Source organism: Mauremys mutica, chromosome 4, assembly GCF_020497125.1.
Source record: "Mauremys mutica isolate MM-2020 ecotype Southern chromosome 4, ASM2049712v1, whole genome shotgun sequence".
In the NCBI taxonomy this organism is placed as follows: Eukaryota; Metazoa; Chordata; order Testudines; family Geoemydidae; genus Mauremys; species Mauremys mutica.
Window position 1 is genome coordinate 40,653,701 of NC_059075.1, and position 22,004 is coordinate 40,675,704.

The window sequence follows — 22,004 nt, forward strand, 5'->3', positions numbered from 1 at the left end:
GAGGGAGAATGTAGTGAGCAGGGGCAGGGTCTCAGGGAAGGGGTGGGGCTAGAGTGTTCAGTTTTGTGTGATTAGAAAGTTGGCAACCCTATCTGGCATGGGCCAGCCACAGGTGTCTAACTGCAATGTAGACATACTCTGAGAGAGCTGGCCCTCCACCCCATAGAGTACAGCATGGGACTTCCAGGTCCAGAGAACATACCATGTAGGCCCCACTCCCACTAAGAGCATGGATTGTGGGGGGTCCCTGCCCCCCACCCCACGGCCTGGAGTACAGCATGCCCCCTGCAGCCTAGAGACTGCATGGCAGCCCAGGCCCCTTTGAAGATGTGAGGTGAGTTTGGGGCTTTCAGATACACAAACATCCTTTAGCAGCCAGGCATCTGGAAAGGAGAGTGCAGTTACCATGGTGATGATTCGCCTCATTTAACCACAAAATAGCCTCTTGTTTTGTTACGTACAGCCATTTCCAGCACATATGCCCCATGTCCAATGTATACAGCATGCCACACACAATACAATGCACAACACACACTATGCACAAAACACTCCCCAGGTACAACACATGCAACACACAACATACACTGTGGACACAATACATATGCACAACATACCTGCTTCCCCAACATACTATACACTTTCCTAACACCCCCATACCAGGCTTACAGCACACATCTGCAACACATACATGTATCTCCATCACAAAGATGTCACACAAGCGATGCACACTACACACATCTCCAACGGGATGTTTCAACACAGTTGCTTAAATCTTAAAGTGATGGGGCCCATATAAGTATCTAAATTAAGAGATGTGCAATCACACGTTCCAAGCACACACACACACATCAAGTACATGTACCCCAACACAAACCCCTGTGAGACATACATTCGCTCTCTGTCTTTCACAGACACACAACCCCCCACACTGAGTCCACATCCCAATTCTGTCTGTTTCTTAATCCTTCTCTCTCTGACAATGGGGTATGGAGCCAAGATTGGAACAAACCCAGCTCCATCTTGCTGGCCTACATTATGCCTTTGAAGGAAACTGTCCCTCACAAGCAAGACCTTGGAAGGAAAAGCAGTACTGCACATAACCCCATTTCACTGGCCCTTCCTGCAGCATGTTCACCTTACACTGTGCTGATTAGCAGAGCCTAGCCTTTCCTGGCCAGTTTGTGCTGCAGCTGTGACCCAGTGCACTCCTGCCATTCTCATTTCCTTGGTGGTGGCTATGGGGAAGAATATCAGTCACATTTCTCTGCAAAGGACCGTATATGCACCAATAGATTAACCCTTACAATCCCTAGAGGAGGATAGTCCTAACTGCCTGACCCCTAAGCTAAGCACCAGACCAAGCATTTGCCCACTAAGAAATAGACCAAGACCAACAATTACTTTTTACATAAGCTGCCAAACAGCCATCTGTTTATAGTGGCTAGTTCTGCTGAGCTTTTAATTTACACTCTCCCACTATCACCCCATCTCTGGTGTAGCCCCACCAGTGGGTGCCACACTGCAGGCAGGGCTGAGGTGTTCTTACCACTGCATCAAGTAGGCCTGCTCAGAGCAAGACTAGCTGACCCAAGGGTGAGAACATCTGAGCCCTCCCTATGCTAAAGATCCCACTGGTGGAGCTGCATTGGTTCTAGTGTGATGATAGGAGACTTCCACAAATCTCAGTAAAGACAAGGGCCTTGGCTACACTTGAGAAATTCAGCCTGGTAGGGATCCCCCTCAATCAGCTGAAATGCACCTTCATGTCACACATGAAACTGCTTCTGTACATTGTCGGAGGAGGCTTCTCTGACGATGGTGGCACTTACCTGTGGGTGTTCTAGGGGTAAGTGAGGACTGAGTCCCATTTATTGCAGGCAGAATTGTTTGTGACAGTGGTGATGTGTCCCATAAAACATTGGTGTAATCTCTAACAGCTGGCTCAGCCAATAAACCTCCTTTAATTAGCTGGTTGTGAGTTTCCTCTATCTAAGTCCTTCTCAGTCCTCCCACCATAAATGTTCTCTCAGCCATCTTCCCCCCACCAAAATACCCCCCTCTCTAATTAATAACCCCAGGCTCTGGCCCTGAACAAAGTAAGCTGGGTTTTCAGCTATGGCTCGCAAGCTGCAAGTAGCAGTTTGAGGCTGCACATACAGGTTAGCGCTGCCTGAGAGCAGGACAGTCTGCTAGTGGAGGAAGTGGTGGAGCTTTTATAGGGAGCCACAACTAGGGGAGGCAGTGAAGCTATCTTAGCCTCCCTCACCTTTGCTTCCCTGGAAATTTGCCATCAGTGCTGTCATCTTACACTCACTGCGCCAGAGCACTTATGAGGATGAGTGGGTGGGAAGCTGGTTTGTTACCCCAGGAGTTATTGTGTGCTCACTAGCTTTCTGACTTTTCTAGTCTTTATAATCTAGTACTTTTCTCATCACCCAAGAATGTCAGCATGGTCTTGTGAGTGACAGCCATGCTACATCTGACACCATGTCAGAGCATCATCTGGGTCTCCCCACACATCCCACACACACATACACCCCAGTTATGGTCACAACAAGCTTTTGAACGGGGGTTCCCAATACTAGCAAAGTGGGGGGGAAACAAAGTTCCACTCTGTCGCCTCAGAGCCAGCTGAGTCAAAGAGGAGTGAGCTCAACTTGTCTCTGCCAGGATCAAAGTGAATCCAGCTCAGACACAACAGCGATTTTAGTAGGGAAAGGCTTAAAAGAGCCAAATCATCTTATTTAATTGGATTAAAAAAACTCTGTGTCACAAAGAAGCAGAGCTTTTTCCTTTCTGAGAATCATTTATACAATACAGTCCCCACTAGCTCAGCCCTTATGCCACTACCCTCAGCCCATCCATAACCACCATTCCAATTGCCCTGGATGGGCAGAGAGAGAGGGAGACAATGAATTCCTATTGTGGCAGTCCTTCACTCTCAGGTATGCAGCTGAAAAGGATAGTTTATATTCTTCTGCTGCTATTTCTGTTCTCCACATAGTGTTCCTGAATATGGCAATTTTGTCACCTCACACCTGCAGTGCTTGAATGTGAGTTTCTCTTTCCTCATTGCTTCTGGTAATTTCTATTGCACTCAACTCCTGAATGTGGCAGTTTTTGTTTTCCCCACCCTTCACAGTGCTTCTGCAAGAAGCAGTTTGATTCCCTTAGTGGTTGTGAATGTGGCAGTATCTATCCCCACGGTGCTCCTAAATGTGGCAATTTGGATTCTCAATCCTCGCCTCTACTGCTTCCGAAAGTGGCAGTCTCTGACTGTGGTACATGGCCATGGCCAGTTCCAAGTAGCAGAGAATCAAGGACGCTGCCCTCTCTCAGTGGTTCTCAAACATTTATACTGGTGACCCCTTTTGCATAGCAAGCCTCTGAGTGTGACCCCCCCTTATAAAATAAAAACACTTTTTTATATATTTAATACGATTATAAATGCTGGAGGGTTTGGAGTGGAGGTTGACAGCTCGTGACCCCCCAAGTAATAACCTCGTGACCCCTGAGGAGTCCCGACTCCCAATCTGAGAAACCCAGGTATACATGTAGTATGTGTGCAGTTGTGTTACTGTTGCTAATGGCTCTGGATCACACAGACTTGATCTGTGGGCTCCTCAGGGCTGCTGCAGCCTGCAGGAAAGCATATTGATGAGCACATACCGTCCTCTTGTGACCAGTCCCGGTACAGCAGCCAGACATCTTGCTGGTTTCAGTAGGCAAGAGCCTTTGTTCAGGCTATGGATTTCAGGGGAATATTAACGCGTTTTCCACAGGAGGGTCCCAAAAATTCCAGACACAAAGGTCCTTCTTCACTTGGACATATGTGTCACTTCCTGTTGCATGCAAGGAGTGAGCCATCCCATTTAGTTCAGTTCAGTAATGCTTTAGAGGCAAGAAAAGCTTCATGAGTGTTGTCCAAGTGTGTAGGTCGCAGACTCCTGTATCTGTCAGAGTTGAGTCTGATCTGCCCAGCATGGGGCTTCACACTGTGTCTGGGGTCTGATCCCATGTGTCTATTCCTGGCCTGGTGGCAGATTACTCTATAGCACGATGCTGCCTCTGACACCTCTCTCCTTACCCCAAGCCTTTGGTATGATTTTTTTTACTCACTGATTCTGAGTGGAAAATCTTTGTTTCTGATGACTTGATAAAAACTCTTCTTTGCACTTCCTTATATCTCACACATTGCAGGAGAAAGTCTCTGTCCAGCTCAGATACAATGATTACGCAGTTGCTCTTCTTTGGATTTGCGCTATGTTTTGATCCTCTCATTTTCCGCCTCTAGTTTATGGTCTCTTTTTCTGTAGCTGGTGAGAATTTTTCTAGTATTGTACATTTCCCTGTAGTGAGGTTTCTGTTACAGTGATAGTTATCCAGAGCAATTATGCTTGGTCATGCAGACCCAGACCCAAATGTGGTAGCATGAGCCTGCCTTTGTTCTCTATATTATAGTTCAAAATACACTTTGTCCTTTTCTGGTGACTGGGGGAGCTATCATCTTTCTTAGGAGACTATTTCACATTCTAATGGACCTTATGCCAAGGACATCCTGTGACCCAGGAACCTCTGGATGACAACCAGCAGAGGGCACAGGAGTACATAGGGGCTCACAGATCCCCTAGGTTCACCAAAAGAATGTCCTGCTGTAGGTTGTTTAATGAATGCTGTCACACTGGTCTTCATAATCATTGCAAACCATACATACAGATGGTGAGTAAGGAGTTATGTATATATACCAAAATCATGTTCTTTAGGTCTGTGAGTAGGCACTGGTTACCACTGTGAAAAGCAGGTTTTCTTTCAGGCAAGAAATGTTTATCTATCGTTCTGTTTACATGTAAATTAAGTATTGTGTGGTTCACAATGGACATCCATTTAGAATCTGAGCTGACTGCTAATTTTGAAATCTTCAAAGGGGAAATTTACAGGAAGAAGTGAACCAGCAGGAGAGAGCTGTTTACAGGTAAGGACAATAAACTTTTAGGGGTATAACTAAGGGGTACATTCCTTCCATCTGTGAAAACAAGCCACCACTGGGCTTGATCTTATGAGATTTCAGCCAGACTGGGTGAAAAAGCTGCAAAAAGGACTTGGGTCAAGCTATCGTGCAGGAGATAGGGATACCTTGTTAATTACATTTAGGCTCTAGAAAGCATATTATGTTTCCAATATTCTTACTTGCTATCACTTGAATCTATGTTTTCACTATAAGTGCAGCATGTTAAATAGAGATCTTCACAAGCTGCTGTGTACTATTCCTTTGGAAATAGTGGATCTAGGACAGTGGTTCTCATACTTATTTGATCATGCCCCCCTTCTTTGTGATTGTAGTAGTTTATACACACACACACACACTAAGGCTAGGTCTACACTGGGGGGAGGTCGACCTAAAATACACAACTTCAGCTACGTGAATAGCTATTTGTGTAGCTGAAGTTGCGTATCTTAGGTCAATTTACCTGGCCATGAGGACGGCAGCAAGTCGACCGCTGCCGCTCCCCCATCAACTCTGATTCCACTTTTCGCCGCGGTGGAGCTCTGGAGTCAACGGCAGAGCGATCGGGGATCAATTTTATCGCGTCTACACTAGACGCGATAAATCAACCCTGATAGATTGATCGCTACCCACCAATCCAGCAGGTAGTGTAAACATATCCATAGGAGCCACCACTCTCCAGTCACCCAGCACTGAAGGCAGAGTGGAGAGCAGTAGGTGCTGGCCAGGCATTCAGCTCTGAAGGCAGTGCCGCGGTGAGCAGCAGCATAGAAGTAAGGAAACCATTCCACCCTTACTTCTCTGCTGCTGCTGGCAGCGGCATTGCTTTCAGAGCTGTATGCCCAGCCAGCAGCTGCTGCTCTCTGGCTGCCCAGCTCTGAATGCGTGCTGTAAGGTGTTTTTTTTTCTTAAATCTTTACATGCCTCCCCTCAAAATACATTCCGCACCCCCCAGTTTGAGAACCTCTGATCAAGGAGTTTGTGAGCATTCAGTGGAGCAGGGGCTGAGCACTCCAGAGGGGTGCTTGGAGGACTTGGGAGCTGGTGTGCACCATACCACTAATCTAAACAGAGAGAGTGAGACCTGCAGAGGCCTGAAGGCAGTTCTTGTGTTGCCAAAGGCTGGTGGTTTGAGAGAGCTGAACCACAGCAGGCACAGATAAGATTTTGTCACACTAAGGGTGGGTGGTGGCAAGGTGCCTCACAATCCTGGAAAGCATTTGACATCCAGTCTCTGGCCATCCTATGATTGCTGGTTACATTTCCATGAACCACCTAGAAAAATTCCTCTCCCTTCCTCAATGATTGCGGACGTGCATCTTATTTTTTTTAAATTATTATTTGTATTACAGTAGTTCCTAGGAGCCCCAGTCATTGATCAGGAGCCCATTGTGCTAAGCTGTAATGCCCAGGAGTCAAGCAGGTCAAAGGACAGTCCAGATCAGTGGTCAAAGTTCACACAAGGGGTCCAATCGCTAGGAGATCCAACCCAAGGGGAAAAGTACAGCAAGGCAGCCAAGCAGGGTCAAGCAGGTCCAAGTAACAACTATCAGGTAGTGGTGTGTTTCTCAGACAAGGCCAGAAAGGAAACAGGAAATTTATATGTATAGCCACAAGCCAATAAGGGTCAAGACCATGTGGCCAATCAGGAAGCAGTTTGTGGAACCCTGGAAGCTGCAAGCCCATCCATATTTGTGAATTTCCTAGTGCTCTACTGCATGTATGGTACAACAGGTGAGGCTGATTCCTAAAAACCTAGTGGGCCTGGGTTTGAGCCTAGTGCTTGAGACCAGCGTCCTGACAGTGACACTGTATGAACACAGAACAGAAAGTGTCCCTGCCCCAACAGTGTACAATCTAAGTATAAGATGGATACAGACAGATTGATGTGGCAGTGTAAGAAGATAGTCATGGTCAGCATGATAGACTGTGGTCTCAGCACACGAGGTGCCTAACAATTGTCATGTTATTTGTAGTGATCACAACAAAGTAGAGTTTTAAGGAGGGATGTGGAGGTGGATAATGAGTTAGTTTTGTGGGCATTTACAGGGAGCTTCTCCCAAGTGTGAGGGGCAGTGTGACTAGGGTCCCAATGGGGCCATTTATGATCACTCGATTAGGGTGACTGCAAAAAATGGGGCAGACAATCCTCATAAAGGTGGTGGATATTCCACTACTTAGATTTACCAAGCCAGCATAAAACAGCTTCTTTATTACCTTACTGGTTACTCAGAAGTCCAAACAACACAGTTCCCTTAAAGTGATCCATCCTCAGGCCTCCATCCAGGATTTTTATCCTATTTAAAATTGTTAATGGCCCCCATCCTCTTAGTGACTGAGAACGATAGCCCCTTGCCCTTTTCTAGAACTATCTACAGTAGGAAAAGAGGTGGGATGGAGGGGTAAAACATGTTAGCTAACCTGTTTTTAATTAAGTACCGTTTAAGGTATCAATGTCAGGAACAGAACCAAGAAATCTTTTCTCCTAGTGCTTCCTTGATTCATCCAGTGCCCCTGATGGTGGGCTGTATTGGAGCTTGTGTCCTAGAGATGAAAGTCTCAGTATCCCATTCCCAGATGCCTCTGAACCAGGTCACCTTCCCAGATCTATGGCTGGCTGGGAACTGGTGATTTAGAAGTGAAAGTGTCCATATTCTATTAACCAGCACACACCCAGTTGAGAAATCAATCCCAACTGCAGCCTGGGGACACATAATTAGCATATTAAGAACATAAGAAAGGCCGTACTGGGTCAGACCAAAGGTCCATCTAGCCCAGTATCTGTCTACCGACAGTGGCCAATGCCAGGTGCCCCAGAGGGAGTGAACCTAACAGGCAATGATCAAGTGATCTCTCTCCTGCCATCCATCTCCATCCTCTGACGAACAGAGGCTAGGGACACCATTCTTACCCATCCTGGCTAATAGCCATTTATGGACTTAGCCACCATGAATTTATCCAGTCCCCTTTTAAACATTGTTATAGTCCTAGCCTTCACAACCTCCTCAGGTAAGGAGTTCCATAAGTTGACTGTGCGCTGCGTGAAGAAGAACGCTTAAGTCATGCCTCTTCACTTACTCTCCTAATAGCCTCATAGATGTATTGAACAGGACTGGAAACAAAACAGAACCCTGCAGAATGCCACATGACAGTGCCCTTTAGGAGGCAGATCAATTGCCCCACAGCTTTCCTTGGGAGTGCTCCTCAAGGCAAGAATGGTGCCACCCAGGTTCTGTACCATCTCCTCCTTTTGCCAGCTGCTCCTCATGATCAATGGTATCATAAAAGGCTGCTGATCGATGAAGCAATATCAGCTTCTGTCTCATACCCAGGTCTGTATGCAGATGAGCAAGGAGATCTGACACAACTAGGTAGTCAGAGAGTTGTCTTACCATAATCTTATCCAGAAATGAATGAACCAAAATGTTAGACTCAAGTGTTGGTTTGCTGAGTGAAATCCACACAATGGTTTCCATAAGAGAAACTGGCATCCTCCCTGGAACTGACAGTCTCCACCAGTAACAACCCAGTACTTACCCTGTGGCTTTCACCAGAGAGGAATGGAAAATTCAATGTGTCTGGTTGTTTTTTTACTCTGTGGCTACAAGAGTGAACATGCTTCAGCCTGCATCCTCCTTTCCCCCCAGTCAGATGCTTCAGCTTCCCAGGTACTCGGGCTACTAAGATGCTACTGTATGTTCCATTTCTGGGTATCTGTTCTCTGCAGAGTGCTAGGCGTCACATGTCTCTAGTGGCTTGAGGAGTTGTATGAAAAAGGAGTACCCAAGCAAATTGTTTAAACTGTGTATCAGGGCTATGCACATCACGTCCCTCCATGCTGAAAACAGGATGCCCCCACCTCAGCTCCCACCCCAGAAGTCACTGGGTTGGCTAGTGCTTGTTGTCACCCTAGTTTGTTATGCAAATGAGATCCAAAAAGCAGATTAAGCTCCCTGCCAGAATGTCTAATTAAACTGGAAGCCGCATGACAGCTGATAATCCTGCCAGCCTCTGATCGTTCTCCTTATCGACTGCAATTAGTTTGGCAGCCATTGAACTCAATGGGCTGGATGAAGAGTCTGAATTTATTTCCCCCAAGGTAGGGCATGGAAATGAATGTCAAGAGGTTAGCCACTTCCAGGTGCCTTTTCCAGCATGCTGAAGGTTACCCGTTGTTTCCTTGAATGCCAAGAGACACTCTACAGTCCCAGGGCTCTCCATGCTGAAAAGAGCTACATAATGCTAGTCTTAATAACAGAGAGACTTTTGTGGACTAGGGAGGCCCACAGAGGTCAAACAAGGGCCCTGTTTAGGGACCCAGGCCATGAAAATACATAAGACCCCAAAAACAGGGACAATGACTCTCCCCAACTCCCATGCACACAAGAGGTGGAGGAGCTATGGCATGTAGAGAGGTGAGTGCCATTTGGTAATGGCCCTACAGAGCAGGTATAGTTGGCAAAGTGACTATAAAATAGCCCCTTCCTCCCCGTGCATGCTTCTGAGTCACACCTGCGAGTTTTGCTGACACCCAGGTGGTTTTACTCCCATTACTCATGCAGGAACTGGCAAGTAAGCAGGGGATTGTGCTGTCTCATGTATCACTAACAACACTGACAAAGGCAGAAAGGACCCAACTGGACTCACTGCTCCCAGTGGAAGTTGGTGGCACCAGCAATAAGAAAAAAACATCTTCTGACTTGTGAACTGAGCACATTAAGAACCTTTTGCCAGTCTCCAGTCCCTTCCATCAGAGGAGATCAAAGCAGACATTAATGAAGTTAGGTCAGGTCTACCCTAGAAACTGTATAGCAACATCATTTGGGTTGGGGAGGAGGGGACAGATTTTCTGCAACATTTCTATACTGGCTAAAGCCCTGGTGTAGATGCAGTTATGCTGACATAAAAATGATTTTGCCAGTATAAACTGTGTTTTCGCTAGGAGGGTTTTGCCAGTATAGCTATACTAGCACAGGTTTCTCAGCAAAAGTTTTAAATGTAGATGTGATGGGGTGTGTTCCCCACACTCACTCTGAAGGGGTAAATGTAGGCCAAAAGGGTGAAGTGTCTTTCTGCTCTACAGCTGTTGTTTGTCCATTTCTTGTATCCTGTTATGGTTGTTTGCAAACTAAGATGTAGGGATTTGTCATCACTGAGATAGTAGGCTGTGGAAGGCCTGACTTTACTCCCATAGAATGGAATGGGTAGGTTTATGCTGTCAAATAGTTTTAGTGGTAGTTTCGTGACAGGCTTGTACCTATTTAGTGGTTTTCTTATTATCGCTTGGACAACCCACAGAGCTACATCTTGTAATGCTTCTCTAGCCAGAGTACAGGTACACACAAAGACCCTGTCTCCCACAGAGTCTGTCACCACTTCAGTGAAATGAAACACCTGTGGCTGGCCCATGTCAGCTGACTCTGGCTCATGGGTGTCTTATTGCAGTGCAGACATGCCCTCAATCACACACACACTGAGAGTGACTCTCCTTACTCTCTTCTTCATTCAACTTCCCATTCATTTCCTTTTTAGCTCCTCTGTCATTGGTTGGACTCTCCCTCTCTGGAGAATGGCTGAGAAGGAGGCTGTATTTTCTCTCCTCCCTGCATTCTGAGCAACTTTCCAGGTCCTTATCCAAACAAAGCCTCCAGGTGGGGGCCAGTTGCTGAGCAAATTTGTAACTGTGATCTTCTTCCTTGCCATGTCACCAATCTCCTTGTTTGGCTTTCTGCCCAGGTAAAGGGAGGGAGGCGAGACACAGCAATCCACCCCACCTTAGCCTTCAGGCACATTCTCACTGCATATAGAAACTAGGTGCGGTCAGAGCCTTTCCCAGGCTGCTTCATACAGGCTTTAGGGGTAGACAGTCAGGGTTTGGGAGGGAGCTCAACAGTGAGCAGGGCTCTACACAGCAAGGATTTTTAGCTGTTCATGAGCCTGCAGTTACACCAACCATTTACCAAACAGTAGAGGGCAATGGGAACACTTTATGGTTAGGGGGTATGGAGAAGTCACACTTGCAATGCCTGCAAGTTTTATTTAATGCACAGAACATATAGTTTGTAAACATCAGGGAGGGGGTGGGTAATTGAAGAATACCATGGTGGCACCCTAATGTAATGGTTCACAGAAGGCTCCACCCTGCAAAGAGAAGAGTGACAATCACAGAGACAAAGACCATGTTTAAGCTAACTTGCCATTTTGCAGATCACATATTGGTAAATGCCTACCCACCCTGTTCACACTGGAGCCACTTTGAAGCAGCTGGAACAACATTACTAGACTAATGTAAACTGGTTCAAGGACCCTAATGCTGTTTTTTTACAGCAAAAGGTGTCTGACCCAGAAATATCCAGTCCAAAGGCCCTAGTTCCCTATCTGCTTAGGATACACACTGGAGAAATGGCATGGGATCACAACATCACAAATAGGCTAAAACTAGGTCTGTAGCTTTCCCAGTCCACCCTTGAGGGCTGAAAATGTTGCATCTTTCCCAGAGGGAGTTTTCTTCCCTCCACCCCCCCATTTGTCAGGAGCTTGAATTAAACTTTTGTTCTGTGGTATTGCAAATAAATACATGAATTAATGTCACTGTGTGGTGCCTCTTAAGGAGCGATGGGCCTCAGTCCAACTACAACAGGCATCAGTCACCTTGCCAGTGGAGAAAATGAAGGTTATGTAACTAGTGGGTCAGGTGACCTAATCAACCTTCTTATAAGGGAAGGGCCTGCTGCGTAAAGAAATGGTGACCTTGCTGTGGGAAGGAAGGACACTCTACTTAAGAGGAGAGAGACACTAACCTGGGTTAGGACCTGGAGGGCCAAACTCCTGACTGAAAAGAGAGGGAGAAAGATTGAACAATGACTCAGCTCTAGGAAGTGATAGACTGCACTAGGTCGGGGGCTGGAGGGCCAATGTGTGAAAGGACTAAATAAAGTGGGCTCCATAAAGGTAGTGTTTTAATTATCTTTTGGATTATGATGTGGAGTGATGAGTCCAAGAAGAGAAACTAAGGTAGAGTAACCTCTGGCTACAGGACCAACAACTTAAAGAAAATACCAAGGATATGTATTTGAGAGCAGAATCTATTTGTGTAAACTTGGAATAACTTGATTGTCTTCCACGGAGTTACTTTAGATTTACAGCACTGTGACTGAGAGCAGACTCTAGCCTAAATTAAACAGCATGTCCCTTCCCCTCTCAACTAAGGACATGAAAGTCACAGCTCAGGCTTTAGACTGTTAAGATATCCTTTTTCCAAACATTCTCCAGTGTGTCCTCAGCAAAAACTGAAAAGTCAAACCCTAATGTAAAATCAAACAAACAAACAAAAAACGAGACACTCCCCAAACTTTGGACACCCCTTTTCAGGTTTTCATTATGGATCAAGCAGTAAAGGGTGAGCACAAATGCTGACTTTTTTGCAGATCACCTTTTCTATGCAGTAATTCCTAAGTGAGGCTTGGTGATCCAACTTCTAATTGGATTAGATTTGTTTCCAGAATAAATACTGTATTTCCTGTTCTCTTTAATTATATATCTTACCTTCAACCACAAGGTCTTGTTTATGCTTTGTAGAGCTGAAACTGTTTTCAAAATCTATAGCCAGGTTTCAACAAGTTATCATCTATGCCTGATATGGGCACCAATTCAGCAAAGAATTTAAACACGCATAACTTTATGTACAGCTTTAAATCCCACTGACTTAATTTCTGCTGGGTTGTTGTTTGCCGGGGTTCTCACACACTGAGTCTTTCCTCCAGCTGGGTGGGGGCTGATTTACACCTCCTGCAGAATCAGGCCCCTTAAAGAATTAATAGATGTTAAGGTCAGAAGGGGCTATTAGGCTCATCTTACTCTGACCCCTGCACAACACAGGCCAGAGAATTTTACCCAGTAATTTCTCCATCAAGCCCACATAGGAGCCAGCTGTGGAGTCACATGGAGCCGCAGACAGGAACACACCATAGGCGCAGGCACCGCCTCCTCCAGGGCTCTACTCGACCGGCTCTTCTATCCTGTCATTGGCCAGGGCCTACCTTGAGATCCCGCCCACTCTTGTTCTCTGTCCCGCGATTGGGTAGTTTATGCTCTTCCCTTCGGCCAGTGTGGAACTATGTCGGGAAATTGGTCAGCGCGCGCTGTGATAGGGTCTGGCCTCTCGGTGGCCCCGCCCCTGATTCCCCCCCGTTGGTACGCGGTCTTGTGGTTCGGACGTGCTCCCTTTGGCCACGCCCCCTCTCCCTTGGCCCTCGCGCCGCGTCTCACGGAAGCGCAGATGTACTTGCGCGCGGGCCCCGCCCCCGGGTGACGCGGACACGTGTGATTGGCAGTCGGGTCGGGCTGGGTTTCCGCTGCCGGGCGGGGGTGGCGGCGGACCCCAAGCGGCCGGAGGGAGCCGGCAGGATGGAGCGGCCGGAGCAGGGCTCCGGGGAACTGGACTCCCGCCCCCGCGCCAACGGCTGCAGCCTGACGGGATACGGGGCGCTGCGGAACGGATACGTGCGGGGCCCGCCCGAGGCCGAGACCCAGGTGTGGGGCCGGGGAAGCCGGGCGCGGCGCGGCGCGGAGGGGCGGGGCAGCCCTGCTCCTTGGCCTGAGCGAGACTCGGCCTTGCGGAGATGCCGGGGCCAGGTGTGGCGGCGCAGACGGGACCTGGCCTGGGGCGCTGGGTGCCGGGGGCGGCGCGCGGCTCCTCCCTGCGGCTCTGGGGAGCCACCTGGTTCCCCTGTCCCGCTCCTGTGGGCCATGTGCGTGAGGCTGCCCGGCCCTGAGAGCAGGAGGGGGCTGTGCTGCAGAGTGCCGGCCTTCCTAGGGCTGCCTGGGGAGGGGAGGGCAGAGCTCAGGCCCACCGGGTCAGACCAATGGTCCATCTAGCCCAGTGTCCTGACTTACCAGTGCCGGGTGCTTCAGAGGGAATGAACAGAACAGGGCAATTATCAGGTGAGCCACCGCCCTGCCTTCCAGTCCCAGCTTCAGACAGTCAGAGGTTTAAGGAGAGCCATGGGGCTGTGTCCTTGACCGTCTTGGCTAAAACCCATTGAGGGACGTAGTCTCCAGGAATTTACCTATTTCTTTTTTTGAACCCAGTTGTACTTTTGGCCTTCACACCATCCCCTGGCAGTGAGTTCCAGAAGTTGACTGTGCTTTGTGTGAAGAAATACTTCCTTTTCTTTGTTTTAAAACTGCTGCCTATATATTTAATTGGGTGATCCCTGGCTTATGTGTTACATGTCCTTACTCACTTTCTCCACACCATTCTTGATTTTGTAGACCTCTGTTAGTTGTCTTTTCTAAGCTGAACAGTCCGTAATCACTTTTGTTTCCCTTCTCTGTAATTTTTCCAATTCAAATATATCTTTTCAGATGGTGGGACCAGAATTGTACTCAGTATCCAAGGTGTGGATATACTATGGATTTATATAGTGGTGTTATATTTTGTCTTAGTATCTTTCCCTTTCCTAATGATTCCTAACAGTTAGCTTTTTTTTGACCGTTGCTGCACATCGAGCAGATCTTTTCACAGAACTATCCATGATGATTCCAAGATCTTTCTTGAATGGTAACAACTAATTTATGCCACATAATTTTGTATGTATAGTTGGGATTATGCTTTCCAATGGACGTTACTTTGCATTTATCAACACTGAATTTCATCTGCCATTTTCTTGCCCAGTCACCCAGTTGCGAGATCCCTTCGTAACTCTTCAGTCTGCTTTGGAGTAATTTTGTATCATCTGCAAACTTTGCCCTCTCACTTTTTACTCCTATTTCTAGCTCATTTATGAATCTGAATGTCACTGGTCTCAGTGCAAATCCTTGAGGGACCTTGCTATCTACCTCTCTGTGTGAAAACGGAATGTTTATTTCTGTCCCTTGTTTCCTATCTTTTAATTAGTTACCAATCCATAAGAGGGAAGGTCCTCTCATCCCATGACTGCCTGTTTTGCTTAGGAGCCTTTGGTGGGGGATCTTGTTAAAGGCTTTCTGAAAATCCAGGTATACTGTATCCACTGGATTACCCTCGTGCATGTTTGTTGACCCCCTCAAAGAATTATAAAAGATTGGTGCGGTGCGATTTTTCTTTTTTTTAAAGCCCTGTTGACTCTTTCCCCAACATATCATGTTCATCTATGTGTCTGATAATTTTGTGCTTTACTATCAACCAACTTGCTTGGGACTGAAGTTAGGCTTACTGGCCTGTAATTGCCAGAACCACCTCTGGAGCCTTTTTAAAAATCAGCATTACATTAGCTACCCTCCAGTCATCTGGTACAGAGGCTGATTTAGGCGATAGGTTACATATCACAGTTTCATATTTGAGTTCCTTCAGGGTTCTTGAGTGAATACCATCTGGTCCTGGTGACTTATTAATGTTAATTTATCAATCTTCTCCCAAACCTCTATTTAGATCTCAGTGTGGGACAGTTCCTCAGATATATCTAAAAATTAAGGCTCACAAGTGGGAATCTTCCTCTGCAGTGAAGACGGCTGCAAATAATTCATTTAGCTTCTCCCGAATGGTGCAGCATACAGGCAGGTTGGCAAGCTGACAACATTAGCTGAAAGGAACATACACCATTTTTTTGGTCATCTGTACTTGCTTCAGGGGGCTATTCAAGGCACTGACTTTGATCCCTAAGGTCTGATGACTTCAGTCCTGGCTATTAGTATGCTGCGGTGACAGTTGAGCTCTGGAGCTAAATCTGCAGATCAATATATTGGGTTTGGATGGATATTCTCAGTGAAGGGCCCTACATTCTGGAATGTACTTCTGCATTGATTTGTCAGGGCTGGAATTTGTTGATCTTTCAGGTGACAGTAAAACCCATCTGTTCTTCCTGTGTTTAGGTGGATGGATGTGGAATTGGAAGTATCTTATAAATTAAAACAGAAAAATCAGAACTAGTAAATATCACATATAACTGTTCTGCTGTTGGGCCAACTCTTGCTCATTATTTACCTAGTCTGGCTTTAGACCAATGAGATGGAAAGGAAAAGCCCTGTATCTCTTAATATATTCCCTGTGCTGTCTGTTTATTTAATTACATGGACCTAAGATGGGACCTAAAAGTTCTACATAGCTAGTACCACCCACTTACCCTGGGTTATTCAGTAAAATCAGTGGTTCTGTGGGGTGCCCTCTATGCAGGGCCTTGGCAGTCTTAAAACAAACTACATACTCAGTATTTGGCTGGAATGAGATTTTCAATTTTTGGGAACTTTTAACTTTAGTGAAAACTTCAAGCTAGTATATAACTGTGCTTGGAGTTTTGATGCTTAATGTGACAGGATGAGTAGACAGAGAATTGGACTAATATATAATGAGAATAAAAGGAGAGTTTGTATTTTTTTTTTCTTCAGCCAGTTTGAGGTTGCTGTTGTCTACACGGAAGAAATGAGAAGATAGACCAGGGTGCTTTGTGTGACAGATCTGATGCTTTTTGCCATCTGGTAATAGGGTTACCAGCTTTATCCTTGCACAAAGCAGAACACCTTTGCCCTGCCCCTTCTCTGAGGCCCCGCCCCTGCTCACTCACTCATTTTCACCAGGCTGGCTCAGGGGGTTGGGGTGTAGGAGGGGGTACGGGCTCTGCGGTGGGGCTGTGGATGAGCGGTTTGGGGTGCAGAAGGGGGCTCTGGGCTGAGGGATTTGGGGTGCAGGAGTGGGCTCCCGGCTAGGGCAGGGGGTTGATGCGGGGGGCGGGGGGGATGAGGGCTGAGGCTGCAGGCTCTGGGGTAGGGCTAGGGGTGAGGGATTTGAGGTGTAGGAAGGTGCTCCAGGCTGGCACCGAGGGGTTCGGAGGGTGGGAGGGGGATCAGGGTTGGGGCATGGGGGTGTGTGGGCTCTAGGGTAGGGCCAGGGATGAGGGGTTTGGGGTGTAGGAGAGGGCTTCGGTCTGGGGCAGGGGTTGAGGTGTGGGGGGAGGGGAGTGCTCCAGCTGGGCTTGCGGTCTCTGGGGTGGGGCTGGGGATAAGGGGTTTGGGATGCAGGAACGTGCTTTGGGCTGGGATCGAGGGGTTTGGAGGGCAGGAGTGGGATCAGGGCTGGGGCATGGGAGGGGGCCAGGGGTGCAGGCTCTGAGTGGCGCTTACCTCAAGCAGCTCCTGGAAGCAGTGGCATATTCCCCCCCCCCCTCCGGTGCCAATTCTGCAGCTTCCATTGGCCATGGTTCCCAGCCAATGGGAGCTGGCGCTTGAGGCAGGGGCAGTGCGCAGAGCCCCCTGGCTGCCCCTATGCCTAGGAGCCAGAGGGATAACATGCTGCTGCTTCCAGGAGCCGTGCAGAGCCAAGGCCAGCACGGAGCCTGCCTTAGTCCAACTGCGCTGCCAACTGGAATTTTTAATGTCCCAGGCTGCCAGGGTCCCTTTTCTTCCGGGCATTCCTGTCAAAAACCGGACACCTGGCAATTCTATCTGGTAAGGAAGGAAGGTAATGTAAAGGAAATTGGTGGATGTTACATCGACAGGTAGCAACCAGGATGAGAACTATGATTACTTTAGGATAGGAAAGTATTCAGCTTCTTTTATCTTAAAACTCTTCAGCTATACTCACAGCAGCTACTTCATTGCCAAAAATACAGCCATATCTGAGGTGGTAGGGGGATTGGGGAGGACAACACAGTAGTTGTTTAACAGTGAACAATATTTATCAATTTAAAGCAGAAAATAAGGAGTACCTTAGCTAACTGAAGTTGCTGATTTAAAGAGTATTATTGGTGGAGTAGGCTTGTGGTTACTGTGTCTTCTCTCTCTCATAATAAAAAGTAGATGATAGGACAAACTAGATAAAATGGCTAAAAATAGTTCAGTTTCTCTTTGTGGTGTGCCAGCTGTAGAAACTGAAGTACAGTTTGTGTATAGAGGCTTCCTTGAGGATAAAGTGTAACCAAAATTTTTAGTATTGTCTACGAATGTGTATGCTTGGGTGAATAACTACATTTTCCTTGTAAGTGTGTGTGAGGGGAGGGAGGGAATGTGGAGCTAACATGACAATTCATCATGGTGATGGCACACAAACTGTACTTCAGTTTCTACAGCTGGCACACCACATGGTGATGGCAGGCATTTTGCCTAAACCAGGGGTTCTCAGACTTTTGTACTGGTGACCCCTTTCACACAGCAATCCTCAGAGTGCAACCCCCTCCCCTCTTATACATTAAAAGCACTTTTTTATATTTTTAACACCATTATAAATGCTGGACGCAAAGGGGCTTTAGTGTGGAGGCTGACAGCTCGTGACCCCCCATGTAATAATCTCACCACCCCCCGAGGGGTCTCGACCCCCAGTTTGAGAACCCCTGTCCTGTAGCTTTCCTGTCCCATACTTCCTCTATCTGTTTTTTGTCCTTTAGATTATAAATTGTTCTATAAATACAGCACCAGTACAGTAGCGCCCCCATCTCTGATGTCCTGTGGCCTGTAGCTGGTACCTCGGTACAAATAGTAGATATTATGTGAAGTTAAAATGACTGACTACTACTGTTTGATGCTTATTAATCCCATTCAGTCACTTCACTTTTTGCTGTTTTTTCAAAGTCTTTTTGGTGATGGGACAGGTTTTATTTTTGGCTAGTGTGTTTGGAAGGGAATTCATGGCCTGAAGTTAGTGTGATGGGGCAGGGAGAGACATTTTAACTTTTAGTTCAGTTAAATAGATTATAGCAGAAGCTGCTGCCCAAGGCATACCCAGGAATTGACTGTGCTGGAGGAAGTAAAACATTTCAGATTTTCATTTCCAAACTGATTTAACCTGTAAAAAATCTTAATGCAATATCAGAATTGCATTGGTTTCATTGTGTAAGGGTGACTCTAGACATCTGTTAATAGCAAGAGACAAAGAAGCACAGCAGCTGAACAATAAGGCCCTGTGATTCCTTCTGGTGTTTGCCAAAGGCATGCAGCCCTGTTGACTTAACATGCCATCACTGGATATTATGCTGAAACAGGAAAAATGTTAAGTTACTTGGTATAATCAGTTTATTCATTATGACCACTGAAATTATTACAGGTTGGAATGAAATAATTAAGAGGCTGGGTAATTATAGTTGGAATACTTGAGTTATTCAGTGGTGCTCTGTTTTTTGTTTGTTTGTTTTTAAATCAGTTTAGTGTTTCCTTGTAAAATTTGCCAACCTAAGCACAAAATCTGCTTGCTTACTGTTTACCATGACTGGAAAAAGCCCCACAGATCTTACTCGCCTTTTCTCCCCACCCCCTCCAGCCTTCTTCCCCCCCCCCCCCCCCAAAAAAAAAAAAAAAAAGAAAAAAAGGCAAAAGCAAAACTCTCCTGCCTTATGTGGGTGGCTGGCCTAGTAGTATTTTGCAAGGCTGTGAAATTTCTGAAACCACTGGGCTTTAGCTGAATCTGAAACCATTACTTTTTTCCTAGGCTTTTAATTAAGTTGGTGATGAAGCTTGAAATTTAAACCACATATTATGTTGTGCTTTTACTACTACAATTTTTTTTTACAAAGGAGAAGTGAAGCAGCAGTGAATTTTATTTTTATTTTCAAGAAAAAGCTTTTGTTTTGTGGCCAGGAAATTGTAGTGTTTCATATGATTCATCCTTTATTCCTTTCTGGTTATCCTGTTGTAATTTGCTATGGCTGGAGTTGTACACAACTCCAACTAAAAGGACTTTGAGGCTGATACAGCATTTGGCATCTTGCTTCATTAACAATTCATAATGCAAGTGTGATAGCTGTTCTTTGAAAACTCTATTTGCATTAAAACAGGATTCAAAATCTTTGTCCTAAAATACAAGGCACTTAATGGACTGGGAACTAGCTAGGGCCATGGCTACACTTACAAATTTGCAGCGCTGCAGCAGGGTGTGAAAACACACCTTCTCCAGCGCTGCAAATTGCGGCGCTGCAAAGCGCCAGTGTGGTCAAAGCCACAGCGCTGGGAGCGCGGCTCCCAGCGCTGTACGTTATTCCCCACAGGGAGGTGGAGTATGGACAGCGCTGGGAGAGCTCTCTCCCAGCGCTGGCGCTTTGACTACACTTAGCGCTTCAAAGCGCTGCCGCGGCAGCGCTTTGAAGTGCTAAGTGTAGCCACAGCCTGAGACCAAGCATGATGGTGTGCTGCTCTCCACAACTCCCTATTCAATAAAGCTTCCCTCAGCGCATCATTGCTGTTAAGAAAAGGTCCTACGCAATCACACTCCTTTGCCTTGAAAGAACAGAAGAGGGAAGAACCTTTTTGCTCTGGGATTTTATGCTGCGTAACTCTGTACAGTGTGCATAGCATGATGATAGGTGTAGCATGAAATCTAAGATAAATACTGCCCTTACATTGACCTTATTTAATAACTTATTGAATTCTCAAGACATTATCTTCCTGCAATCAAATTGTGTGTTGTAAATCCTGGACTTGTTTGGTGAGTCCCCAGGGTGTTTGGCTGTGTTGGGCATGGCTACTTGTAGAAGAGAAAGGAGACTGGTGTTGCAGGGCTTCTCTTCTTTGCATATGCGCAACGTGCCTCAGGTGGCAGTGACCAGGATTCATCACTGAATTTGGTCCTCTGGTTTGGATCATTAGTGTCACTGGTGGATACTGACTGGGAGTGCAATGTGACAGGAATCAAAAGCCAAACCTAGTATTGGCAGACAATGTTATGGGGACAAGGCAAAGTTTCTAGGCAGCTGGCTTTGGAATTGGGAAACTTGCCTTCTGTTCCCATCTTCTTTCCTGATTTTGGGCAAGTAACTAACTTAAAACTTGAATGCTTGAAAGTTAGGTACAGAACATCCTCATTTAGGCACCTGAATAAGGGGGCTGATTTTCCGTGGTGCTGAGAACCGACAGCTTGCATTGACTTCAGTTGCAGCTGTGGGTGCTTAGTAGCTCTGGAAATCAAGTAACCTTAAAGTGTCTGAATATGGATTAGGGTGTTTAGGTTTGGGTACTCATATTTGCAAGTGTTGGCCTTCACCTCTCTGAGCTTTGGATTCACTGTCTTTAAAGTGGGAGTGGTAATGCTTACTCATCCACGAATAACACTTTGAAATCTACTGATAAAAAGCCCCTTGGGCGTTCTAAGCACAGCGGAACCCCGTTTATCTGATCTGATTAGCATTGGGGGATAATCAAAAAATTTGGGTAGTCAAGAGAATGGGCGGGGCTCGGGCTGTCAGCCCCGGGGGCGGCACTTGGTTCAGTTAAGATGGATAATGGAGACTCAGATAAATGGGGTTCTACTGTACTGATGATGCACTTCAGAAGGAAGTGAATTAAAAGTGTAATGGGCTACTTAATATGGAAAGAGCAAAAAGCAGATGAAGGTTGAAAAATGTGAACTACCCTGCTTCCCTTTTGCAAAAGAGTAATCCATAGCAGCATGTCTAGAGAAATCAAGGAGTGCAGGAGCAGGACCTAGCTAACCTCAGCGTATTCACACTGGCAAAGCCCAGAGAAACCCACGGAGTGCTGAAGGGCTGGCAGAAGTTTTGCAATCACTGAAAACTTGACAAATGCTTGAAAAGCAGGCATGGTTCCTGTAGAGCCTTGTGAAAGGGCTTGTCTCAAGCCTGTATGCTGTTGTAGACAGGGACTCCCTTCAGCACTGTTTACGGCATCATTGAACAAAGATGCAGGTCCCTACTTGTAGGGGGGAGGGGGAGCTCAGGGAATTATATCTATACGTGCGATTGATTAATTGTTAGGGTGAAGGTTTTCTTTAGAGTATAGTGAGGGGGTGACCCTTGAGGCCAAACAGATGAGCTCAAATTATTCTCCCAATTTCCTTCCAAGAGGGAGGGACAGACAGTTTAAAGAAATGCCACACAGACTCTTTTTGGTGTTACTCCAGGCTGAGTTAAAGGTGGGAGGTGGAAGTGTTCATCTTAGAACAAACTACTTAAAAATCACTTCCTCCCCTCAAGGACTGAACTCCCCCCATTCTGTATCCCCTCGCAACAATGGGTGCCATCACTGCTCACAACGGCTGGGCAAGGAGCGGACCTCGTGCTGCCTTGGGGATTAATGAGGGCAT

At 46.5% G+C, this 22,004-nt stretch overlaps 1 protein-coding gene across 1 annotated transcript in view; it reads left to right on the forward strand.

The window, feature by feature from the left end:
* The first annotated feature begins 13,293 nt into the window (after positions 1-13,293).
* The window catches only part of SPTLC2 (serine palmitoyltransferase long chain base subunit 2), a 111,788-nt gene continuing 103,077 nt past the window's right edge, over positions 13,294-22,004 (forward strand). Inside the window, exon 1 of the mRNA XM_045015064.1 lies at positions 13,294-13,537. Coding sequence (XP_044870999.1) covers positions 13,412-13,537 — 126 coding nt within the window. The 5' untranslated portion in view covers positions 13,294-13,411. The remainder of the gene's footprint in view (positions 13,538-22,004) is intronic.